At 41.1% G+C, this 27,351-nt stretch overlaps 1 protein-coding gene across 2 annotated transcripts in view; it reads right to left on the bottom strand.

The window, feature by feature from the left end:
• Positions 1–27,351, bottom strand: part of CCDC13 (coiled-coil domain containing 13) — a 34,293-nt gene continuing 6,942 nt past the window's right edge. Inside the window, exons 4-16 of one of the 2 annotated variants that reach the window (XM_064505658.1) lie at positions 25,635–25,777; positions 22,259–22,348; positions 21,124–21,240; positions 19,756–19,860; positions 18,084–18,248; positions 16,329–16,505; positions 14,479–14,685; positions 12,947–13,083; positions 10,106–10,189; positions 9,148–9,276; positions 6,519–6,673; positions 3,037–3,148; positions 1–2,531 (exon numbers count right to left, since the gene is read on the bottom strand). In XM_064505658.1, coding sequence (XP_064361728.1) covers positions 2,372–2,531; positions 3,037–3,148; positions 6,519–6,673; positions 9,148–9,276; positions 10,106–10,189; positions 12,947–13,083; positions 14,479–14,685; positions 16,329–16,505; positions 18,084–18,248; positions 19,756–19,860; positions 21,124–21,240; positions 22,259–22,348; positions 25,635–25,777 — 1,781 coding nt within the window. In that variant the 3' untranslated portion in view covers positions 1–2,371. Of the gene's footprint in view, positions 2,532–3,036; positions 3,149–6,518; positions 6,850–9,147; positions 9,277–10,105; positions 10,190–12,946; positions 13,084–14,478; positions 14,686–16,328; positions 16,506–18,083; positions 18,249–19,755; positions 19,861–21,123; positions 21,241–22,258; positions 22,349–25,634; positions 25,778–27,351 lie in introns of those variants that run through there. The other variant, XM_064505659.1, reaches the window with a different exon arrangement.

Genomic DNA, 27,351 nt, shown 5'->3' with positions numbered 1-27,351 from the left:
AATGCAGAGGGAATTTATTTCAAAACTAAGGTGAAAATTGAGAAGAATTGGGCAGCCATGCCTGTGTTCAGACCCTCCACTTTTCTGTGATAGGAGGTAGTAGGTTTGCATGTTTCCATGAGAACAGTTACTGGTAAGGGCTCTCCAAACAGGACTTTTTATAGCGACTTCCTCCTTCTTCAAGGTATCCTGTTATAGAGCGTGTATGTGTGCGCGCGTGTGCATAAAAAGAAGAGAATGCTTTTGTGCAACCCCAAACATATGTTTAAAGAAATGAGTGTTGCAGCCCTTGAGGTTTGCACCGCGTATTACCAAGTCCCATGTGTTCTGTAGCATACAGCCCTCCAAGTTCCTTATTTTAGTTCCATGGGATAACTCATAGGCATCCCAGGGAGAATTTTGCTAGAGAGCAGTATGATCTCCACTGCTTCATCATGAGGACAGGAGACAAATGCTGACCACACACTAGAAAGGACGGCACACTGACTCTCATGTACACTGACTTACATGAAAAATATTTTGATTCACACTTCTGTGTAAGCGAAATTATAATCTCCAGCTGCAAGCTATTAGCCTGAATTTAGCAGCCAACACATAGCAAAGTATTCACACGTCTTGCCACAGCGTAGCAAACTTTTCGGCATCTTCTCCTCGCTACTGCAGATCCTTAAAATATGTCTGAGGTGGATTGATTTCTACTGTCTGGTCTGCTCAGTCAACCCCAAGCTGCATAATCTCCATCAGGATGGAGCTGAACAGAGGCAAACTGTGGCTTACTTGGATGAGACTGTGTCTGTCCCTCCATCACAGTCACAGGGGATCCAGGATTTATGATTCCTCGAATTGTCAGAAGCTGGAGAGGGGGCTGAGGGTTGAAAGATGCCTCTTCTTCTGATGCTATTGCCAGGGAGAGCAAGAGGAATCTGGCAAAGAGCAGTTCTGGTCCTGCTGTTTGTGACAGACGCCTCACAGGTCTGCTCAGCTAAAGGCCGGTGTTGGAGAAGCAGGGCTGAGCTCTTCTTAAGTACAGAGAGGGCTAATTCTCAGGCGTTTAGCTTCTTGGTTCCATGGCCTCCCCCATCAGGGACTCCGCAAACTATTTGAAGCGACATCGTTTAGTCTAAGCAGGAAGAAGACAGGGACCACACCGCTCTCACTGCATCTGGAGTGACTCCAACTCTGCTCTCCTTCACTCTGCCTTATCTCAGCACCAGCAAGAATTGGAACCTGCTCACACTGTTGGGGAAGGCAGTGGTGGCTTGCCTGTCTATAAATCCGCTTTTTGTTGATGGTTGGGGTTAATGCCTGGCAAACTTCGCACTTGCAGAAAGAGGCTAACAAAGCGAAGCAGAAAAAGAGGAGCTTTGAAAAGACTTTCAACTGAGAAACAAAGCAGCACTATACAAAAATGACGAGCTCTCCATTTGCTCATAATCCCTAAGACTAGCTCTCTGCTGGCAAGCTGCATGTTAATGCCTGATTAGCTTGCGCCCAGTGTTTGCACCACGCTGTAAGAGAAAATGACAGAGATGCAAGGTTTTCAGCATCACCAAAAGCGTGGCAAGAACTTGCCTGTATTTTGCTAGCATTTCTTTCTAGCGAGAACAAGACATGACGGATGGATGAATGCAGAGACCAAGAAATTGGGCATTTGTATCCTGGAAGGCAAGTTTCATATAGAATGAGCTATTACAGGAGCTGAATTTCAAGTAAGTCTGCCTGATTGTAGGGGTAACCTGCACAGTCTGCCTACCTCTGCAGTGAAAGCTCTTATCACTGTCTTACGTTCAAGCAAAGAAACAGGCTGGGATGCTCAGTGGAGTCTCCACAAAGTTCACTTGCAGATATTCACAGGCCAGGCTAATCCACTCCTTCAGCACTTAAGTGCTGCAGAAAAGCCATAGACAGACAGGTATCAGTATGCTGATAAAAATTCAACTGAACTTGTTCCTGGCATGGCTTTGGAAAGGGGCTGGCATAAGTTTTGTATGGCAAATTCCTACAAGTGCAGATAAAGGCAGCAGCATATTAGACACCGAACACTCTCTAGGAAAATTCTGCTCGAACTAGGGGAGGTTTTGCCCAACCTCACACTGCAGAACTGCAGCTTCCAAAAACTCCACCAAACTACAGCATGTGCAGTCTGAGAGCCAGCTGCTTGCTAACTCTTACAGATAGAACTTGCTGAAATGCAAAATCTTCACTGATTTTGTACTTCTGCTCAGTGCCGTTTCTCATCATCTCCTACAAATGCTAAAGAGATGACATGATCCAATTCTGCAAAACTACACTTCCACTGCATTTCAATTCATGGGCATAATGCCTGGGCTCTCCCCCTGCTTGGCAGTCCAAAGGATTCTGAATATCTTGCTTAATTCTTCTCTTGTTTCTGCTGCCGAAGGGCCTGTAGAAAGATCTCCTTCACTTGGTCCATTGTGTCTTGGTACAGTTTAAAGTCTTCCTCTTTCATTCTCACAGCAGTTTCCAAAGCAGCCTTCAGAGCTTCATTCTCATCCAGCTGGATCACAAGCCTATGAGAAAACAAAAGGAAACTTTCATGTGAGCTGTGGAGCTTCAAAGCAAATGAGAACAGTGCTTCAGCTCCAGAAAAGAAAACATTGAAACACATGCTCTCTGGTAATTTTATGACAGGCATGAGAAAGAGCAGACATAAAAACACTTGTTCCTTTTCTCTTTGAGACAGAGAATATTAGAAAGTCAAGATCCTTTTCAGATCTGTTTTGCTAAAGGTGAAAATTTTAGTTTCATTAGTAAGCTTGCTATCAACAGTTGAGAAAAAAGAAAAGTTGTCTTTTTCGCAAGTGGTATCATATAATTATTAGGAAGTTTGTGTAAGAGTGACACGGATAAGGAAGAGCTCACAATCTTCCTGTAATTTCTACAGAGTTTGCTGGGTTTCATCATCTGAGGATCTGGGCCAGGTAATATCACTGTTAAGAGGACAACAATCAATCTTAGCTATTGAGCTTTTGAAGAAGCTGACAGTACCACAGCATGGGGGAAGGGAAACCATACCTTGTGCTTAGCTCTTGAATCTGCGATTCTAAAGGCAACTTGGAGAGCTGGGCTGCAGAGAGCTCTTTATCACTTACATTCCAGGTGAGTCTAGACTGATTAGCAGACTGACCTGTAGATTTAATCACAAAATGAAGTTTTAATAAAACAGAAAAGTGATCTTTTTCACTGGTGGCACACCAAGTAAATCTCAGGAAGTAGTGGATAAGTACGAAGGAGTTTGTTCAATTTTTCATATATCCATGAACATATTGCAAATATATAGGAGAGAGTGTTGTTTTAATCTCCTTTCAGCAAAAGTAAAACATCATGAGTTTGCATTTCAGGGCTAAATGCAGTAATATGTGTGTTTACCTACTTAGAGAGGAAAAAAATGATGTAAAATATTAAAGTGGCCAAAACAATAGGTGATAGAAACAGTTGAATGGCATTATCTTGATATTTATCTTGTCATTGTATTTCATTTAAGCGTGTGACAACTGCTGCTTTCTGAATGCCTGTGATAATATTTGTGTGGCACACACTGAAACAGCTTTTGTGAAGCACTCTGTGATCCTCAGCATAAACACAGTATAGGTTCAACTCAGTAAAGCATGTATAAATGTAATTAAAATCAAGCGTTCCAAATCAGGAATGCTTTCCTAATTAAGAGTCTGTCAGAACAGAAAGATGTTGGTTTCTGAACCTGCCTACTGGCTTTGGAGAAGCAAAACATATGAGAAGAAATGGTTATGTTGTGTAAGCAAGAAGATGCCTTTGATCCTGAGGCAGTATTTTATAGGATTGAGGAAATCCTGCTGTTAATTATCCATTATCCTTTGGGATTCTTCTTTGCAAATCAGAAATTCGGATAAGACAAAAAAAAAACCCCAAATCAAAAAAAAATTTAAAACGCAACTGAGTTGTTTCTAGCTGCTCAGCATCCTTATCTACTTTCCTCAAATTGAAGAGACTAGAAACATTAGATTAGTAATTAGATCAGCTCTCTCCAATTTTGCACTTTCAGAAAGAAAAGGGAACATTATGTAAATTAGTGGGTTCTCTAGTCTCTATTACATACTCAAGTTTTTCATCTCTTATTTCCTCAACTATCTGGCATGAAAGCATGTAGATAACGTACATGCTCCACTAAAAAGGTAAATTACAGACTTGTAGACTTGCTTCTTGTGCAGACTCCAGAGTGTTTTGCCAAGTCACTAGGTGCTACAGCTCTTTTCAAAGAAGGGTACAGACAATTTCTTCTTACTAGTTCTACTGTTAATCTTTACTACATTTTCTTTTGGTCATTAGGCAGACAAAGATAATGAACTAATTATTTAGTAAGAAGGAACCTGTCACACCAGAGTGCTGTGCGGGCTGGTAAAAGCAGCCTGCTTCCTTCAGCTGTGAAATGGCAATTTCTCAGAGGTGATCTACCAAACCATTACTACAGCACAACCTGAACAAAACGGCTCAGGACCTGAAGAGCTGAACACTGTTATCTCTTTGAGATTGCAAAGGAAATGTACATGTAGGATAACAGAATAACACATTAACAGTTTATGCTATCAGGTTCTTATAAAACTCAAAAAAAATCAGTTAAATCCTCCTTTAGAAGACAGCACCAAAATGCCCTCCTACTATTTAAGGCACAGAGCCAGAGGAAAACACCTGCCACTGAGACTGTATGCCCAAAACTCTCACTTGGCCACTATCTGTCCCTGAACATAACCCGATTTCTTCCTCTGGGCACCTGCTGAACTACAGAAGGGATCCAGTGCTTCCCACCTCCAAGCCCTACTGGGAATCACAAATGATATTCTATTATATCGCTTCTGTGAGCACTGCCTGCCTCTCAAGATGAATGTCCGATATCCAAAAACCCAAAGACTGGAGCACTCAGTTCCTAAATGTTCTTCTGTCTAACGTGAAGCTGGTCACTGAACTGCAATCTTCTGTTTCACAGGGCAAAGTCTTTCTACTAGGCTCTAAGTTCTTCTGCATTACTTTTCCTGTTGCCAGGCTCTCTGTTTATATAGGTAGGACAGTTCTAAAAAGCAGCGCTCACAGAAAAAAACCCATGAGAATGAGCTGGTACTGGCTGGGGACCTTGTTAAGCACACAAAAGTTCTGCTCTAAGGAACAGATCAGTATTTTATAGACAGGAGTAAGTTTTAAGCATCCATGTGCTCTTAGTCCCCGTTCAGGATAAAGGCTCCTCTGAATCCTGTTCCTGTGTACCTAATTTGTCTCTATACACTAGATGGGGGAATGGCAGCGTTTCACTTGAGGTCCTGAACACTATGAAAATCTTACACAGGACAGCCTAGCTCCCAGTGTGAACAACACACACTATTTTGCATCATCACGCTGTTCCTGAGAGATCTCACTGCTAAATGTGGATGTGACCAAATGCACTAGGATAGGAGATGCAAAGAAAAGCAATACAGCTAAAGTAGTATTTCCTACCTCTTTCTGACCCAAGCCTAAGGAGGAACAAGACCACTGTGCAGGTGGAAAGGGAGGTGACTATGTGTACAGGACATAGTGCTCAATACATATCAGCTAGGCAAGAAGTTGATGAGAACAGGATTAGTACACACAGTACTGCTCGACGGAGTCATGATGGAAAGTCACAGCACGCATCTGCCAAGCTGCAGGGCAGACTCTCCCTATGGCCCAAGATCATGTGCTTCACCTTGGGGCAGGCCAAGAGCGCGCACATGGTCCATTACGGGGCTTTCAACCTGTCCAGTCACCGTAACTCAGTTTAACGTCCATACTAGTATTTGCCAAACTGAAGTTCCTATTGCTAAGGTTCATCTCTTGGCATTTAAAGTCTTTCTACTTTATAAAAATACATATAAAAAGGGAAGCCACTGTAAAAGTTTCCTTAAGAATATGTGCCATTTTATTGGTTTAGGCATTTTACAGAATCAGAGTCCTTAAGCAATAAAAGGACCTGATCAGGGAAATAAAAATTTTACATCTCGCCATGAATTCTTTTTCTTTAACTATGCTAGCAAGGCTTTCATATTTATAGCAGGAGATTATCATGTTCACGGGATAATAAATTACACCAGATCTAATTACTTCATCACCAGCAATAGTTTTTCATAGGCACTGACAGGCCTTAAATTGGGATGCATCCTTCAATTCTGCTCTTAACTTAACCTTCAGATGAATCCCTCAGGCAGAAGAGTAAAGGGAACACAGCAATGGGCCTGGTGTCGACACAAAGCAGCATCAAGCTCTTCCTGTAGACCCTCATCCCATGAAAACATCATATTGCAAAAGTCCTGGTCCCACTTAAATCTGTGGCAAAGGCCCTTGAATTACATAGGGCCAGGATTTCAGTCCACTGTTCTGAGTAGGTCTAAATTACAGTGTGCAAGGTCAAGCACTTGTGTAGGTTTCAGAGATGAGAGTCCAAATATCACTGCTATCTATTAGCCATGGAGATGGCCTGGGGGACACTCCCCTTGCTAAGCGCTGCACCTCACCTGCCTTGCTCCTCAGGGGAGGTTTCTGTGCGCTTGTGTTCTTCCCTGGATCCATTTTTAGTTTTTCAAGCTGCTGCTCCAAAATTACACATCGCCGCCGCTCTTCCTGAAGCTTCTTCTCAGCTTCCAAAACTTTATCACTGCTTTCCTCCACCCTGATATGCAAAAAAGGTAGTTCAGCCTCTTCATGTCATGACTGTAAGGAGCCTAGTACTAGTCAGTTTTAGTAGTGAATTCTCCTCCATGCTGCATAGCTCCCCAAAGAGGGAATAGGAGAATTTTCCATGCATCCAACGGCAGAAATCCCAGTGCAATTCTTCCAGATGACATCCTCCAAATTTGAAAAACAGAATTAACTAATGAGTACAGTTATAAATAATTGGTCCATTAATGGAGATTGCTTAGATCCCTTAACACTGGCTGCTTGTGTAAACTTCCCACTCAGATAAGCAGGCAAGCTGCAGATAGGTGAGGGGAGATCATTAATTAGAGGAATAATAAACTGCATTTTTTAACACATTGGGAAAATCTGGAAGGAAAGTAGTTTCTAAAAACACTATCTAGCATTTAGCTGTTCTACATCACTTATCTGAAAGTAAAAAAAGAAGCTGAATATTGTTTTTAATAAACTTGGCCATTAGAAACTACCACAGAGGAAACTGAGTGGAAGAGAAAGCAATGAACCACCCTGGAATTTCATATGGAAGAGCAAACTCCTTCTCTGTTTACCTCATGTAACAGCTTAGACAATAAACTACAAACATTTGCTGCACACCCACAAATGTAGCCAATAGTGCATCTTGTTTTGGGTAGTGCCTGATACCAAATGATTTAAAGGAATTTAAAGCTAGAGAGAATCCTGAATTGACTCACTGTCTTTGGGAATAAAAGAATTTCCTTCTTGATCCCACAGGTGATAGCTGCTTACTCCCTGAATCAAGCGATTTGATTAGTCTTATTTCCCTCCTAGCTGGCATAACCGAAAAATATTTTAACCATAATAAAAATATATCACTGTCTTTAAAATCTAGCTACAGGCAAGACTCTGACCTCCTGTAGCAGTGAATTACATGGCTAGTGACATGCTATGTGAAATCATATTTCTCTTCAGTGGTTAAGAATTCACTAAACTTACATTTGACCAGGTTGGTCCCCTATCATCCACATTAAACAAACAGTGGAGGAGAAATGACGTGACTAGTCATTTCTTACGAAAGCTTCTATCAATACAAGTAACTTATACTGAAATGTTCCTCTAGCTCTTCTCCTTCCCCCAGGAGGGACTGATCCTACAAGCTGTTTACTATGGAGCATTCTTCTGAAAGTATTCTGCTCTGCAGTAACTGATTGCGAAAGGCAATCCTAAATTCTGGCAACTGTTACATCCTCTTGCTGTAGACAAATCCCACTCATATAACCACTTCCAATGAACTTCCCTTAACTGAAATATCATATATGTTATGTGAGTTTTGTTGACCTACGCTCCAACAGAGAAGGGAAGAGGAGGAAGGCCTGATTTTTTTTACATATATTCATGTTGAGATATGACTGGGTAGTATATTATCCTGAGGTATTCCAAGAGTAATTGCACACAATCTTACAAAATTTACTTTACCTGCAGGAGCTCTTGATAAATGATAATGGTGGAGTTGCTGAATCATCAGTCTATGGTACATTTTATTCTTAACTGTGCATTTCATTGACTCTGTGTTCTTCATTATCCCATATTCACTATGGCCCCAATTCAGCAATCACTCACATCTCTGTCCTTATCTAATTGCATAGCGCTATTAAAGGCACATAGAGTTACATGAATAGAATTCTCCCAGTGTGTATTTCCATGATTTAGCCCTTAAAACCAACAGGGGACAATATCTTTTCATCCGTTATAAAGAAATACATTTCTCTGACTGATCAGTTGTACAGGACAAAAGATAGACAAGTGAAAAACAGTAACTGGCGTAAAATAAAGCAAGCAAGCAAATAGTATGTATTGTCTTCAAAAGCACAATGACAAAAATGTATCTTCCTAGAAGTGTGAATACAGACTTGGGAATCAAATAATATAGACTCTGTAACTGGGAAAAAATCAATAGCTGAAAGGTGTCTAAAGAGAAAAGACTTTGCTTACTTTGTCCTCCTAAAACGTAGCTGGATTTCAACATTGTATTAAATTGAATTGAATAATAGAAAAAAAACCCCACACTGCTATACTTCAGTTAAACCAGAAGAAATTCATTGAAAAAAGGATACAATGAAACTTCTAAGAATGTGAAAAGCTTCTGGAACAGAAGTCAGATTATAACGATAATTACAGTGTTTACTACTGATGAATAATATTGCTGCCTAAATAATACCACACGTACATAAATACAACACTTCTAGATGTATATAGGTGTAGCATGCTTGCAGATGACTCCATTTTTTCTGCCCTTTGTTCTAAAAGGATAAAAATGAATCATCAACTGATCAGTGAAATTGAGCAGAAAATGTTTTAAAGCCCCTATTTAAGGAAGTATCATACTGGCAGCGTATGGCATACTGTACTGCATGCTATATCACATGCCTGTCTGTTCAACAGCTCCTTAATTACAGCATCCCACAAAGGACACTGACAAGCAGCCGCTACCTTTTCTGCAGCACAGTGACCAGCTCCAGGAGCCTGTCTTTTTCCACTTCAGCAGCCTGGCAGAGAGCCTTGTGCTCTGTGATCTGTGTCTGTAGCACTTTCAAATCCGGGCTGTCAGTCCCAGCAAGCCTAAAACCAGCAGAAGCATAGAGTATGTTTCCCATTTCACAAATGAAAGAAATGAAACAAGGAGAGCTTTTGAAAAATGTATCAAAATACACTTGTCCAAAGACTAAGCTAGGCTGCAGATCCAAGCTCACTACCTCCCCCCAGCACCAATCTCTATACTGCAATATGTGGAAAAGAAATATGAGGAAATAAAGCAACTGTGGGTTTCAGTGAAAAAGGCCTTTTCCCTTGCAACTATGCTCCCCCTTCCCATCACCCTTGAAAACAAACTTCCACCATGGATCAATTCACAAATGCTGACTCTCCTCCTATTGCTACTGCCAAAGCAAGAGAAGCCTACAGGTGTATTCTCCAAAGCGCTACACTAAGCTATTAAATAGCATGCTATTGATTTTCCCTAACTAAAAGGCTTCAGGCAGCATTAGTACAATGGCCATTCTCTTGTCTAATAATGCAATGAACAGAATAGGGCAGTTTTTCCATCTATCCCATCATTATTTACTTCATTCATTTCTTCCCCTGCCTCTCTGCATGGAAGTATTCAGGAATAGCTCCTTTAGACCAAAAAGCATAGAAATATGGGGGGGGGGTAGGGGTAGAAAAGGAGAAATAGGATATATGGGGGCATAAAACTAGCAATCGATTAAAACAATTAAGAGAGCAAAAAGGCAGTGGAGATTGTGTCAGAGCCCTTTGCCAGTGTCAGGCAGGAAGGACGGGAAAGAACCTGTCAGTTACAGAAACAAGGCAGAACAGGCTAAAGGTTGCCAGCAGCTTGCAGAGCGTGGCAGGCAATCTCTCTTGTTTATGACGAACATTATATACATACCTTCCAGGTGTGATGTTATTGCAGGAAAGGGAAGGCTTAGTAGCTGCCGACTGTACAAGCGTATGGCCCATCTTGGACACAGTGCTAAGAGGAAAACAGCTTTGTTAACCACTGGGCTCTTCAGAGGGCAGTCCTCCAGGAACTCCTATTATTTTCCAGTGCTTGTGTTTATTGCTCCCTTGCAGGGGAGAGACTCTCAGAGCCACCTAAGTACATATCATACAGGCTGTGCATACACAATAGCTTAGCTTGCTCGCAGACTCTGAAACGTGCTGCAAAAACACCTCGCGTCTCCAGCGTACAAAACCTGTCTTTGATCAATGTTTGATCTCTGCGCTTCCGGGGACATTTTGCTAGCCCTCCAGGCCAGCATCCCGGAGCTCCATGTCATAGCACGTGGATGTCAAGAGTAGCCTTGAAGCAACTCATGAGCAGTAATAGCTCTTAATTCTGCTTTGTTCAAGCTGGCCACACAAACAGCCACACCAACAGTCACTGCTGGTCTGTTTTCCCACAGGCCGTGTCTTGGACCTTGTACGAAGCACTCCAATCTCACACCCTCACTCACTAGCACATGAAACAAGCATAATTTATAGTACTAGTATGATGGAGTCTGCATATTGCATGCATTTGCACCAGGTGAAGCCCTGCTCTGCGGCAAGGCGCAGAATTTTTGTTTCCAAATGTCTCTTAAAAAAATACTTTATCTAATATATTCACCTAGATATTGGCATTTTGTTTAATTCTACTTCATGAAGAACCTCAGGAATATTTGTCAGGCATTTACTGTGGAAAGAGAACTCAACTGGTAACATTAGAATATTACTTCCAGTCTAGATGAGTTTTATGCTTAATGATGTATGTGCCTGGGACATAAAATTCTGGTCTTTGACTTCAGATCTTGAACTCAGTTGCCTAAAGGCAAGTCCCTGTAGATTAAGCCCATGTTTCCGTGTTTAAAAGCTGCAACCAACAGAGGATATAAGCCTTAATATTATGGAACAGGCACAGCTGCCTTCTGGGCTGTGTCTGGTTAATCCATCCCAAACCCAAGTTAAGGTTGGTAATGACAAAAGTGGTCCAATCTACAAATGCAGATTTTTACTTTGACATCTCCAAGGGGATTTTTGCTCCTATTTATAGCATATTTCACTTCATCTTTCCTGAAAGGAAAGGACGACTCAGTAAAGTAAAACGGAATAGAGGGTTCATCAGCATATTAAAGTTAATGGAGTGAGCTCTGCTGACCAAATTATTAATGGCTCTTGCAATTCTCAGACTCATTCATTGCCCACCTGACATATCAGCTATTTTCATGACAGAACTATGTCAGCCACGTGAGGCAGCAATAATTTCTGCATTGCACTTACAGGCTTCTACAAAGCCATTTCCCAGCCCAGTTTTTCTCCTTGCTCTCCTGCCTACTATCAGCAGAAATTTGAAGTCATCGGTAACAGAAAAAACTGTGAATAAAATATAGATTTGTCCCCTGCTACACAACTTCTGCAGCATTAGAAGGGAGAGAATTAAGTCAATCAGAAAGGTATAACAAGGGAGGTGCTACCACTCTAGAAAAAGCAGTGGCATTAAAGGCAAGACAGAGACTAGCAGAGGGGAAATGTCTTATTATAGAAAGATATGTATGGTTCTTCTGAACAACGTGGAGCCCATACAGAGCATTATTTTCATGACGGTCACTGCCAGTAATCTTTCTTCCACTATAGCCAGTGGCAAAACCCTTTCACAGCTACTAACAAGACCACTAGTGTACCTCATCAAAACAAAAATTATCAGCTTGTAGAAATAAAATCTGCAGGCTTGAAATAAAATGGGAATGTGCATTTTCAAGGGGATTCTATGCTATGAAGACTCAGCAAGAAATAAAAAAGAAGCTGCTTGGGGCTACAAGGAAAAAAAAACAGGAAAGAAAGGAAACTTTCAAATAAGGGTAATGTTTTAACTTTAACTCCAAAACACTTGGATGATTTTTTTTTTTCAAATTTTATAGCAATGTTCTTCTTAGGGATACACTTGTCACTTTTCAGGCCAAACTCAATGTTGAAAGTAACTTGGTAAGGGAGTTTAAAAAAGATTATATAAGAGAAATTAGTTGCAATTTTATCTTTGTGAAAATTCTCTCTTTCCTCCTAACATAAGTCTCAAGACCCCATTCTCAATTAGACCATGAACACTTTAGCAATGAAAACAGCACTTTTTTCTAGGAAAGGATATAATTTCCTCTGGCACCTCTGGTCCCTTTACACAGCAAGAGTGTACCACAGTAGCATTAGTGTGAACAAAAATCAGACCTATGACTGTTTTAAGATTAATGTAAGTTAATAGTCCTTAGTAAGGCTTGAAAAAGCGTATGTGTGAAGAACAACTACTGTGGCATGCTTTCAACATTTCTGCAAGGAAATCCTACTCAAAGCATCTTTATTGATTTAAATAATGCACCAGTGATTTACTGCTTACCTAAAACAGAGTTTTGTATTAATTTCCCACCCTGCTTTCAGAAGCCTCCTCATTAGAAGCCCTGTTTCTCATAACAGACAAGAACCAAAGGCACTTAAGCCAACCACATAAACCCTATCTGAGTTGGAGAAAGAATTAGCTGCACTACCGTCATGCTAAACGTAGTAATGTCTGCAAGTGCACATATCTTTCTCTGTCCCAGGATAAACGTCCAAGAGAGAACGTGATTAGAGATTCCTATATACTGTAAACAGGCTGCCACAGCCATTTGTAAACCGCACTTGTGATTTGATACAACTGGCTGGGAAAACCATGCTTCTGACCAACTCATAACAATTTTAGACATTGAGACTCGGGTCTTCTTACCGAGCAGATCCAGTCCTTCCAACCTGATCACTGCCTGACGCCAGGGTCCGGAGCAGACTAAAACTTGTATCTTCTGAGTGCTCAAAGGGTGGTATACCAGCAGCTCCTGAACTGTCTCCTTGATGGGCAGATTTATTCTGTTAATGTTGGAGCAGGGTATTAAAGGAGTTATACAGTTCAAAGGAAAAGGGCTGCATCAATACCTGATCAGCTGCTTAGTATTATTGCTACATGCTATCATAACTTTTGATTTACAGGACTTCCTGCTTTTCTTCAGTTTCTATCCCTTACAAGATGGAAACAAAGCCACAAACAAAAGCAAAAGTCACTAAAATGTGCAGTTTTATATGAAATTATAGGGTGCACACCATGCTGTTAGAGAACCCACAGCACAGCACCACCACTGCCAGTATGGTTGGTTTGCATTCCTACCCCAAATTTTATCTTGGGTTCAGCTCTCTGGCCCCACTACTGACAGGTTCACAATCTCACCATAACGCCATGAGGAGCAGAAGTGCTACAACTTGGAGCTGAATCAGAGGAAAAAAAATGAAGACCAGTACAAGTCTGGTCTTAGGTTAAAAAACAGGTTAAACAAAGGTTTAAAAAACAAAAGGTTAAAACAAAGGTTAAACAAAGGTTAAAAAATAAAAGGTTAAAGAACAAAAGCCCCAACACCTCTTGTAAGGCATAATTTTCCATTTCTCACATTTCGATTTCTTCATTCTTATTTAACATTTGAGTTTTGATTTGTTTTATATCATTGACAGTTGGATGCCTAAATACGCTAACAAAATCTGACTGTAAGTAACCAGACCACAAAAGAAGCCTCTGGCAGGTTTGTGGACTAACTCTCTATCCCTACACCTGTGCTCCAAGGAGAGTACCATCTTGCTTCTGCCAGCTTGTAACACCAGACCATAAAGGTTGGAAATGTTTTTAACGTACTGGTCCATAAGGGGCCAACCTTCCTGAGTCTTTCATTTGCACAATAAAATTTCCATATGGCTGAGATCCATCACACTCATATCAACAGCTTGGAGATCTGAGGGAGAGGAATTTTTTTGAAGGGGTTTACAGGTGGGAGAAGAGAATAACTTTTAGAGGTCCCACTGCTCCCATGATGGGATGCAGCTGGTTACCATGGCAACTTGGCAATGTTGGCCTCAGCAGTGTTTGCCTGCTTGCTGCAGTCAGCAGCCAAGGATGCTAAATACTGAGGAGTCCTCACTGCAGTCCAACTCTTGTTGTCAGTCATATGACATCGTCTTGGCATAGAGCCACATGTTGATGTGACTGATAACCCTTTGTTTTCTGCAGCTTAAATGGCTTGAGGAAAAATTAGGTACAAATGGGAAAGAAACTCCGAGTTATAAGAACTCCTTTATCATTCCAACGGAAGAGTCTGTCAGTAGGGCAGATACTGCCGTCTCGGGCCAGCAACAACCTCAGACAACATGGGAGAAGAAAGTGGAAGAGCAGATCTAAAATAATCACAAGGTGTGCTCTTCCAGTTCATTTCTTTTGTCTACCTGAAGTGAGAGCTGCCCAACCTCTTCTTCCAGCTCTTTAACCTTTGCTTCTCGTTCAGCCACCATCTGTTTGAGCTGCTCTATAAGGCAGTTTTGTTTCTGAGCCTCACTGTTCAAGTGCTGCCCTAGCATCTGCTGGGACTCCTTGTTCTTCTCATCCTGCTGGCTCAGGTGCATTAAAATCTCCTGCATTTGCTTCTGCTGGCTCTGATAAAATAGAAACAATGAGTGATATGTTCACTTTTGTACATAGGAATTAAGAATACATGGGTATTGCACACCATCCAAGACAAACACATATTTATGAATGCTAGGACAATCCACTGCCCTGCCAAACCCATTTCCTGGTCTCAGCAATTTGATGTCACTAGTGCCACTGCAAGGATTAATTTGGTCCATTATGTTTTAAGCATGAGATCACCTTGTCCTGCTCTCACCATCCATCCATTGTAAGGAGTGTGCAGAACACCCACTTCTAACACCCAGACACCTCCTGCCGGGTAAGGACAGTTTGTCCTCCCTGGCCTCTGCTGGTCCTATCAAGACTTTAGTAACTGGATGGGGCAAGGACCTGGGCCACTGAGAGATGCAGGTTGATGGGAGCTTTGCTATAGAGTGTGGCAGAAAAGACAGCAAGAAAGGCTGGCCTTTGACAAAGAAGGTAACTTTTTTTGTAAACTGGGTAACAGACAGTAAAGATTTCAATTGGCTTTTAGTGAAATTGGAACATGAACAGATTGTGTGATGGTGACATTAAGAGATGAGGGTAGCTATGTGACTAGGCTGTTTCACCAGTGGGTTTCGGAGTTTTTCCTCACACTGACGTATCTAATACTCGTTGGACAGTTTGTTCTGTCATGACAACAAACTGCAAGTAAGGTGCTTCTTTGATGTAAGAGGTAAAACAGGTTAATCATTATTTCCCAAATAAACCTGTGACTTTCTGTAATAACTTTAGTGAGAATGCTCAGACTTAGGAAAAGTGACAACTGTTATTTGGCTCCTCTGTAATCTATCTAATCTGCTGATCAGTACCAATATTTCTCTCTGCCTGGTGCGCAGAAAGAAAAATGCCAGCTTAGTCACTAGCATGTGTTAGCTAAAACCTATGTACAGAAACAAGCAAATGTAAGTGCTTTAAGCTTGTGAGGAGCTGTAGCAGGAAGTGCAGAATTAATACAACTGAAAAAATGGCATATTTTCTATTATTTTTTTCTCATTAGTGTAACCGGGCAAAACCATTTGGAATCATGGAAGAACAAACTGAGCCTGCAAGAACATGACAGCAGCTGTTTATATCAACAGAACTGCACCTTAAATCCTCGCTAATATTGTTAACTTTGGAAGGGCTGAGTCCTCTCAGCTCCAGCTACTGCAGGTGGATGTGCACAAGGCTTAGTACTAATGGTTCAGGCCTTATGTGTTTTGGGCTGTGTAACACAACAAATTAAAGTGCAAAACTGCAGACATTCTCAGAAAAAAAGAACTACTGACAGGGTTGAAAGCAGAACAGTCCAGCTTCATGAGTCAGGTATTAATCCTTTACCTACTAGACAATCTTGTTTCTATCCTTCTGCAAAATGTTTCTTACAACACTCACAGTTTAGAGCCACTTGACTCCAACTGACTCACCCCTGGTGCTGTCCTGCAGCCCTTACTCAATGTCATACAAAGTGCAGAAAGTCTTTAGCTGACTGCGAAACCTCTGGCTGCCACAGTTTGATTCATCAGGCCACCGTATATCCTAAGGCTGTTTGTGTCACTGTGTCATAAAATGATGCCATGTTTCACCAGTTATAGGAAGTGCTGATCTGCAGGGCCTGGGAACAACAGTAATAGTCAGACTGTACCAGTAAGGCATCTATGAGCTCATCGTCGTGTTTTCCTTTCTCCAGCAGGGTTACGATCTGCCCCTTCAGAGTTTTCACTTCGCTCCCCAGCACTTTGTTCCTGGCTTTTGATGCGTCAAGTTTTTTTTTCATTTCCTCATGATCTTTTTGGAGGGCATCATATTCCCCAGTGAGTTTCTGCAGTGATGCAAACACATCGCAAGAAATGACAGTTATAGCTTATCACCAAGCCCTACGTGCTTTGGCAAGTTCAAGGGATCACACATTGCCTGGCAGAATCCAGACCATGGAACAGGAATATCATCTCATCCCTGTCTCAGCAGAAATTACACATACTACTATTCACCGCCTGTGTGCCAGCATTAGAAAAGGTCTATCTGTTTTAGAAATAGAAGTGAATTATGTTGATCCAGTACATCAGTGGAAGCAAATTCTAATTCTGTGTAAAAAGCTAATTCAGTATGTTCCTGCCCTTTCATTTACCTCACCATTCAAATGAATATAGCTCTGATAAACTTTCTCCATGGGGAAACTCTTTTACTTCCAGATACACGGTGGCCATGTCCTCACTGCCTACTAGAAACCATCCCTGGCATATGTTGTCCCCTGAGCCATGTCCTGGCCCAAATTAAACTGGCCAGGGAGTCTGCTAGCAGTTTAGCACAGACAAGTACAGGGAAAGTTATTGTGAGTGGAGCCTGAAACACAAAGTGAGAATTCAACCTATGCAGATTTACAGTTATCAAGGAAAAATCTTTCCTGTACTGTGCACTTTTGTGGCTATAAATTGTCTCTTTCACTCTCACTGCCAAGAGTGAAAGGTGTGTATCACCCCACTGCTCATTCTGTCACATGGTTAAATTGTGATGAGAAAAGCAGCAGCTAATCAACCTCTGGGCTGGTGCCAGGTGGCCTTTACAGAAGTGAATATAGGAAAGGAGCATGGGGAAATGTGCTTTGCTAACCTGAATATATATATAGTTGGCTCTCTTTTTTCTGTGGATATAGGCCTATGCATCCTTTCCAGCTCTGGAGTTACTACATGTACCACCAGTGATAGCCCCTCTCAACCCCTAAACACTGGATGCCTGTTTATATTTTGTAATAACTGCGCGTGATAGATGGAGGGTAAGACCCCTTTTCAGAACACCTCTTAGAGAGGGTGTTTGAGATGAATGCAAAACGGCCTGCAAAAGACTTCTCGACTTCATTCTGTTTGAATGTAGGAGCTCATAACCATGCAGCTAGATATATGAGGTGTGAGGGTGATGCTTGTATTTAAGACTGTATGAAAGGTGCACACTTTGTCATGGGGTAGGGGGGCATGCTACTGAGCTTAGATGCAGCTGTAGCAGGGCTTCTTTCCACATGGGACCTCAACATAAAGCCAGGGCCAGCAGTAGTGCAACTCAGGGCTTCCTTCTCTCCTTCATTCTAACATCATATATCTGATACAGCTGTCAGGTGGCCAAATTTCAGGCCAACTAGATGCATCCAACACATCAATCGCAAAGCAAGGGGGAAGACTTGATGTTGTACTGTGAATATATGCCTGGCTATGCAGGAGTGCAACATATAAAAGAAGCGTGGAACTCTTTTGCTGTGAAATATGGCAAAATTTCCTCCAGCAGAGGGTGTGGGTTTCCAAAATGGCCTCTATTTTGGAAGGGTAGGGTAAAAAACATACTCTGAAGACAGCCAAGTTATTACACACTAAATATTCCATGTAGGACTCTGTCAGCTCACAAGTTTTACCTCCAAGGCTTCTTTCTTTTCTTTTTCCAAGCTACGAATCTTCAACAAGTTCTTCTCTTGGGCTGACAACTTCCTCGGATCAGTAAGTGCAAGAAATTCTTCATCAATTTCAGTTGATGACATTCTGCTTTTGTTTTGACCCAGACGATTCTCCAGCTCTCGAACCTAGGGGACAATATGAAGACTCATCCAGGACCTTTATCAGGAATACACTGGTCCAGCATCAAAGTACACATAGCCAAAGGGAGCTCAGTGTGCAGCATCTTGTCATTTACTTCTTGACATTATCACGCTAAACTAACACAGTGCCTGTTCTTTCAAACTTAAATTTAGCTGCAAACAAACACACAGATGCCTAGGGCATCCAAGGCACCTGTACAGGGAGAAGACAGGAGACAAGACCTACAGGAGACCCAGAACACATGGGAGACCAGCACTTTTCCGGAGCTGCTTATACCCAGGACATATCCCAAAGCATCTCAAATGGCACTAGACACGTGTGGGCAACAGAACTGTACTTTAGATCTCCTCTAACAGGGCTAGGACACATTCCCTCCTGCACATTTAAGTATCTCAATCTTTAGAAGAATCACTACCCAGGCTGTCCACAATGCAGACATCTACGGCACAAAGCATTAGCCTGAATATAAGTGCTGCTGTTTTAGATGCTCTGGGATACTGGAGACATCTGACATATACGACACAGGACGTACAGGGCATCCATAGCCTTCTGAAGCAATAACCTGGAGCCAGTGGGATACCCTACAGTATCTCAGCCAGCATTGGGATACCCTACAGTATCTCAGCCAGCATTAGACACCTATGTGTGGGCAACTGAACTGAGTCCCTAAATCTTAGCTATTCACTACAGACTTCTTTTATAGTCAATGGAGGGAAATTGGCACTGCTAAAGCACAGTTTTTCTGCACTGTTCCAGGGAGACTTCAAAGATGAGATGTACTGACCTTGCTTGGCCTCCAGTGACAGTATTGACTAGATTCCCATTGACTATGAAAGGAGCCTACGGAGACTAGCTCAGAGAGAAATTTCTACAGTACAGTACCTAAAAACTTCAGATGAATGCCAACCAGGGATCCTAATGGAGGAAAAATGTATTTTTCCCATGAAAAAAGCAGATGTTAACAATAAGAGTGCAAAAATCACAGTTCATTGCAATATACTTCAACAGCAGCAAAAGAGGAATATTATGTATCAAACTACTTGAAAGCAGTATTATTTAAGATGCAGACAAACTGTGCCCCTGACCTGACCTTACATTTCAGTTAGACTATGTCCTTCAGACTCAAGAGTAAAGATTTTACTGAAGTTCCTGGGGGAACAAATTCATCAGGTCTCAGTTCTACCCACCTGACTTCAGGCATTTAAAGGTGCTTAAGTCAGGGAGCAGATACTGTAGGGGCTCCTCCTACTCTCAGAGAAGAGAGGCACATTCAAAACATACTGGGATTTAATTCCTCAGCACAGAAAAGATTTGTCACGTATTTACAGCAAACTCTGTACTGGGCCATGTCTTATATGCAGGTAGAGATGCTAAGCATTACTTAATGAAGAATTAGCAGTATGTTTACCTCAAACTGAGGTAAACATATGTAGTTAGAGAGAAGCACCCTGGCACCCAGTTCACACAGCGCACCACAGTGACTTAACTCACCTTGCCTTGGAGAACAAGAATTTGCTGGGCTCGTCCACGCCAGCTGCCAGAAGTGGTCAGGAGATTCTGAATATTCACATCTTCACCAACTTCATTTGCTAAAAGCTGTGAGGGGGGGGATTAACATCAACAACAAGGCTAGGCTAAAACACGTGTTCGGGATGGTGACAGGAAATCTGTTCTCTTTAGAAGCAAACACAAAGCACTGTATCTGTACATAGTAGCCTTTAACACCTGTAGCTAATATACAGTATCCCATGTGATGTAAGCTCTTTCAGATCCTTATTATGCATTATTACTGCTGGGGGGGGGGGGTTGGCTAACATGAATCATTTCACTTGTTGAAGTGGGTAGGCAAATATTTCAGTATTTTGAAGTTTGAATTTTATTCTATGTTTCTTTTAAAAGGAATCATAAAAAAGCTTTAGCTATCCTTTTAGCAAAATACAAATCTGTACTTTGCTGCCTGCTTTTGGAGAGTGTCAAATTCTATTATCTAGCAATATAGCTGGGTGTCAAACTGCACTACTTGTGTAAAGAGAGGGTTTCAAATTCATCATCAAGGTTTCCTAAGCATTACTAACAGTTTTCAATATACACCATTATTTTTTGATACCATGAATACATAGCCAGAACTAAACAGGAACAGAGTAGAGATACTGACTAATGCATATCCTTGTAATAAGGCACAGAGCCAGTCTCTTGCACAGTTGTGAAACTGACACATAAAGGAGAGCCAAAGTTAGTATGAAGAGCATTTAAATTATTTATAAAAAGGTCAGCAGAGTTCTATTTTTAGGACCATATTCTCTACTCTGATCTGCATTGCAGGTCTCATGCAAAGTGATGAAACTAAAGGAAGCATAGTGCAGAATAATGCATTAAAATCCATTCTGAATCAAAGAGGAAAATGTTATTCTGGATGTCACTCCAACAAACTGTTTAAATGTGTTTTACTTCATGCATGGTCTTAAATCCCATCGACTTCAATGGGACTGAAGCCTACATTTAAAGTAAATGCGTAATTAAAAGTTTTGGCAAAGAGGAATGGATTGAATGTATGCTTCAAGTTAATGACAAGCCTATTTTGCTGGACTGCGACTTTTGAATCTTAAAGAATCCGTACTCATCATAGCAGTAGAAATAACAGAAATAGTCATCCAGTTATGACTGCAGAGCATGAAATCTGTTTGCGTCCATATGCATATTTTTTCAGTGCAACCACTACTCCCATGTCTTCTGTTTCCTCTGTACAAGTCCACTGGAATACTTCTTGAAAGCCCAAAGGAAAAGAAGCCCCCTCTGGATTTAACAAAAGTGTATCTCTTGCACATGATCCCAGCCACAGAGTGCATCTTGGAACAGTACCTTCTGAGTCATCTTCAGTTCTTGTTTTGTGGACTGGAGCTGATTACGATACTCCATCACTTTAAAGTTAGCTGTGGTTAGTTTTTCTTGCAACGCTTTCATCTCTGGACTTTCAGCCTTTGAACACAAGAATGGATTTGGTAAGGACAGAATCCTCAGTGAAAAACTGTGATTAATTAAAACATGAACAAATAGCGGTAAGGAAATCTAGGGCTCCAGGATCTGTGGATACAGAACAGAAGAGTGCACGTGCATTCAGAGAGATACAGAGACCTCTCAACAAAGGAAATTTCAGACTAAAAAGCAGCTCCTCTCAAAACATAGAAATTTAGAGTTATCCCTTGCTCTGTGGACTAAGCATAACACTTTCACAGTAGTGCTCCGGGTTCTGGCAGACTGTTCATGCTGCCTGCATAGCAGTGGACGTGAATGATACTCTCCACTTCCAAAGGAGCCCCAAACACTTTGGCAAACACTCAGGAGTTAAAGAGACTAAGGAATTTGGTGGCTTGTTCTACATTCCCAAAGCAGCATATGGCAGAGCTGGAAACAGGACCTGGATCTGCCTGAGCTGCACTTTCTGATCTTGAACTTAGCTTCTAAAGCAGCCAGGCTTTCATAGTCACTGTTACCACTACACTTCCTTAAACAGGGTCTAGCTGGGCAGCATCTACCACCTCTTAACTGGGTGATGCTGACAAAAGAGAAAAGACCCAGCACTCTGACACCTCAGAAAAAAAGAATTAAAATTACTCTTTCTTGTAAATATAAAATGCCTGAGAAAGACAGACTCAACCCTCCGCTGGATTCCAGAGCTTGAAAGAGAAGTAGCAGATCAGGCCTGATTTTCCAAAACTTGAAGCTGCAATATATTGTGAGCCTGTTTGAGTGATGGGAAGGTGCAGCAGTCAAGAGAGGAAGCACGGATCCATCAGCATCCCTGAATCTTTTTTTCAGACTCATGCAAATGTATTCCCTGTTTTTGGAGGGGTACAGAGGAATTAGAAACAGAGCAATTTGGTTACAAAACTAATGACAATGATTCATCCTTACACTGAAGAAAGAGATTGCACAATAGGAAAGAATCAGTATCAGCTGTCACTTTTTCTTTCTTCTCTACAATTACAATTCATACCAAGTTTTCTTCTACCATCTTCAGAGTGGATGGTTTGATTCCTGAGTCACCACCACCAAGAGAATGTATTTTTCCCACGGCTGTCTGTAGCTGGAAAAAAATGCACTATTAATTATAGCATAATATCTCCAATGAAGACTAATTAGCAAAAAAGCACAACAGCAATTTTGATGATTCTGAATGTTTATTCATGCTAGCAAAAAAGACTTCATTTCCCCTTGTTTTTTAAATGCAATCAGCAGGAAAGCATACCATTTTTCCTGAGATCTTTCCCAAGGAAGGCTATGTTATTTTACTGTGGAAGAACTTCAGCAAAAAAGTTTCCAACTTGCTGAGGTGGGATCAGTTATCAAGTATGGATACTTCTGAGGGATTTTCTCATCCTAGATTCATAGAATAGGTATTTATATTAATAAATACAGATTAAGTACAGGAGAGGTTAGGACATGGGATCTGGATTCTGGATGCCAGCTTACTCACTTTACAAGAAAAATCACAGGATATTTAAAAAGAAAGGCACATAACTCTATTCACCAAAGGAATTTAAAGATAAAAATGACTACTAAAGCCCTGTAGCTGAGATTTAGTAAATGATATTAAAGTTCTGTATCTCAGCTGGGATAACTCTAAAGTAGCGTTTCTCAAGCTGGGAAGAATGTGTCTCCTATTGTTTGCTACAGAATAGGAAGGCACACACACGCACGCTCCCACCAAATCATTACTATGTTGAGGTGAAAAGACTTATGGGACTGGAGTGCAGTGAATTTGGGGATTGAAAGCTTAGGAAGCATTTCTTTAAATGGCTGAGATTTCATTCTTTGAGGAGAGCAGAAAATCTTGATTATTTGCCTGAATAAAAGAAGGCTCTAAGGAATGTTTTCTTCTTTAAAGAGACATTTGGGGAAACAGAGAGTGCAACTCAGAGCCAGCTCTAATGGTATTACCCCTGCTTTGCAGCTAAACCACTGCTTTGGTTACCCCTTTTATCTAGTTCATAAGCTCTTACAGTCAATTGACAGAGTCAGAAATTTCAGCTACTGATGGCACCTGCCAGGTCAAATTCTAATGATGCTTTCTGCAAACATCCATTTGCAGACTTCATTTACACATGCCAGCCTCTGCTAAGTGATTGCTCAATGACCACACCTTCCATTTTGTTTGTGGGAACACGCTGATGTTAAAATACTTAGGATTTAAATATTTTTCAGTTTCAATACAAGCAAAGAGCTAACAATTATATAAAATAACACAGCATGTGTTTCATCGTGGTGAAAGAACATATTGCAATGCATTTGTAAGATCCCATCAGCACGATTCACTTCATTCAGTTTAAGTCATCTAGAAGTAGGGATACAGGATGAGATTCACCTCACAAATTAACACATTCCCCATATTCAATGTGGGTTCCTCTGTTCATAATCAACAGAGTCAAGTCAATACAGTCAGGGAGGTCCAATCTTCAACTCTCTCTACAGTAGACAACTACGTTAGGTCAGCTGGATGTATTGACTACAGACTCAGTTTTGTTGCCCACACGCAGATTTCAAGTCCTGTTTGAGGTGTCCTAGAGCATCCCAGTGGGCCTTCAGCTACTGCACCAGGAGACTGCAAGTCTCCTGCAAGTCCTATATCATGTCTGACAGCCCACTGTGGATGTTTGTGAGGCGAACTGACATCTCTGATGGTACTTTTTTGTCTATACATGGGCAACTGAATTGCACTTCAGTTGTCTTGGTTCTTTCTACAATCAGTTGAGAAAGATGGGCACCTCTAGAAGGTGATCCAAACGAGTTTAAGATAGTTACTTAAGAGATGTGAATCTCTGCTGGTTCCTGTCTGTGATAGCTCTTCTGTTGCATCACTCAACATAGATACATCAGTACAGATAGTTCCCAGGGTCAAACACTGCTTTAATTCTACCATTTTCTTACATCTTTCTATCGTTCCTCTGAACAAGCACATTCCACAAACTCAGACAGCAGCTCTTAGTTTGGACAAGAGTTGTCCCAAATGAGGCTGTGAGAAAATACAGACCGTTTGCCTGGGCATGATTTCAGATTTCACACTGTGTTTCATTGCTGTCTCAGGTTACTTCGTTTGTTTTTGATTTTGATGGTGTTAGTGTCCAGGAAACAGACTAAAACATATCTAATATTTATAGCTCTGCTTTGACCAGCAATGACTGTTACTTGTAAACTCTAATTGCTTTGAGTATGACTTCCTTCCCTGAAATGGCTATGGCTCCTTTTTTTCCTGTCAATATCTGGCATTATTTTAAGTTTCTGCTTGAATACTGATCATTACATTTCTGCAACAGAGGATTATTATCAAGTTGATTTTTCTTGAAATTTTTCACAGCTGGCTCCCCTGCTTTCGTGACTTCAGCATGTCCTCAGCTACACATGACACTTCTTAGTCAGTCCATAAATTCTTCGACAAGGCCCCTTTGACAAGAACATTCTGGATTTATGCAGGAGTTCTCAAACATTTCATCTACCATTTCCTTATCTTTCAGGCAATTGGGGTACAATTCAGATAGATGCATGATTCATGAAAATAAGTGACTGTAAAAGACTGAGTCAAAATGCATTTGTCAGCATCATAAATACTATTGATACATTGAAATGAGGTCTTCTAAGTGGGCAAAGTGCAGAAAAACACATTAAAATGATACAAAAATTGACCAGTATTGTGTAAGGAAGAGCAGTCATAGCCAATGACCAAATTAAACACTGACATCGGGGCATCTAGTTTTCATTTCAGCAGTCACCTGAATAAAATCAGTCCTGCGAAAGGTTAGCACATATAAAAAAGCTGTACTAAAGCATGAAAATAAATCTGCCTGAGTGAAATTTTGCCATCTTAAGTGATATCGTTTGTTACTGTTTTGGTTTCATAAATACTCATGCCAGAAAACAGATTTCATTATGTGGATGAATAAAACTTAGAAGAATAGGGTACGAATTCATGACAGGGATTAATATGGTGGGGATGTAAGACTTAATGGTATGAAATTTGCCCCTTCTCCTCCCCCCCCCCCCAAAAAAAAAAATTTAGAAAATATCATTGCCATAGTGAAAAGCCTCTGTGCTTCAGATACAAGTGAACAATCATAACTGGCATTTCACAAACCTTTGGCTCATTATAACTTACTGATATCTTTCCTTAGTTCCTCCTTTTAGCAAAGGTGGAACAGCTAAGGGCACACATCCCTCTCTCCTAGCATAGACAGAAAAGACAAAACCTCAGAGCAGGCATGGATGCAGAAGCAAATTCAGACTGGCAACAAAAATCAAACCCACAGTTTCTAACGCTTCTCTGCCCCAAAAGCTGGATTTCTATATTCTAGCATGATAAAAGAGAACAAGAAACTCACTTCTCTCTCCAGTTCTTTGACTTTGTTATTCAGTTGCTTCACTTTGGCTTTTTCACTCTCGGTCTCAGCAGTCATCTCCCGATTCTTTTTGGCCAATTCAACTATTTTAGCAGCTGCTATATCCCCAGCTAAACCAGATGTCCCTGAAAAGTATACATAAAAGCAAACTATATATCTTACAGGCAAGTTTCAGAATAGATGATGCTTCTGTCCTCTGCCCAGTGCACAGCATACTTCTGTTGTCAAACTCATTAGTCCCAGAGCCATGCCAAGCACTTATATGAACAACTAAGAGGAAAGAGGCATCACTGATTCCAGCTGGATTGCTTGGTGCACTGAGTCAGCATTGTGGCTAGCAAAGCCACATTTCACACGTTAGCATGTCAGAAGGCCGTGACAATGGTGGTAGCGACATTACTATGCAGAAACGGCAGAGGTGTTTTCTGACTATCACTGTGAAGGACTGTTATGAACAGGTTTTTGTGGCACATTAGTGAAAAAGACAATGCTCTATTTTGCGCTGGTTGCTTACTGTTGGAGGAGCTGCTGAAACAGAAACTTTTCTAGATCTCTGTCCTAAAACGTCAGACATATTATTTTAGTTGGGTCGTGGATAAAGTCCAGGAAATTTCATTGTGCCTATTTATATGTTCCTTGCAATTACACATGGAGTCTTCCTGCATTATTGTGCTCTTTTAAACAGACTCTTTATTCAACTCCTCAACAGAGAGGGTCTGATTAGTGTCACAGATAAAGTAATCCCCAAGACTGATTTGTGTGCCACCTGGTTTTCGTAACATCGCATAGGTGAAGAAAAATTCTTACGTAAGTGTACATTCAATATAACTGCATTCGATGTCCAAAGAAACCGCTAGCTCACAATGAATACCATCCTGCAATAACAGATCCTTGGAAGTATATGAAGATTGAACTGGGCTGTTGCCATTCTCTTTAACCCTTTCATTCTCCTTCAGTACTCCCAAGTAATGACATTTCCACTGACATCTGTGAGGACTGTATTCAAGAACTGGAGTGAGATGCAAGGATGACACATCATTCCTAAGTGAATACTGAGTCCCACAAAAGCCTAGAGATATTAAAGGGGCTATGCAGAGTACATTTGAGAACAGAATAGGGCCACATGTCACTATTTAAAAATCTTATAAAGAAAATAATGAATTCATTATTTTTTAAAGGTGTCTCCACTGTTCTTACTCCTTTATTTGATATGTGTTTTCCTCCTCATCTGGAAGCTACTTTTTCCTTACTTTTCATAATTAATGGCTACTAAGGATCACAGTAAGTACTAAACAAAACCAGGCTGGTGCTTCCATGTGACAATCTTGCACACATTTAATTAAAGCTTCTAATTCCCCTGAAAACTGGGCGAGGTTTCGCCACAGTGCAGAGAGGGAAGACACAGGCATGGAGCAAACTGCCACAGGCCAGCACCCAAGTCATATAAAGAAGCTAAAACAGCACTTCTGGCTCTTGGTCCTGACCCGAAAATGGCCCATCATCTCTCCTAAATGCAAACTATAGGTAATTACATAGAATGAAGGTGTAATTTATGCGTTATTTAGTTTTGCTTATTGGTGTTATTTCCCCTTCTCTGCTAGCCCAGTTATCGCTGCTATGCTGAACAACAGTGGCACCCAGTGGAAGAGGTTCAGACTACACAGCTCAGTTTTCAGAGTACATGCAAGTCACTTTAAAA

The sequence above is a fragment of the Dromaius novaehollandiae genome, chromosome 2, assembly GCF_036370855.1.
Source record: "Dromaius novaehollandiae isolate bDroNov1 chromosome 2, bDroNov1.hap1, whole genome shotgun sequence".
Taxonomy (NCBI): Eukaryota; Metazoa; Chordata; class Aves; order Casuariiformes; family Dromaiidae; genus Dromaius; species Dromaius novaehollandiae.
This window is presented reverse-complemented; position numbering and strand designations above follow the sequence as displayed.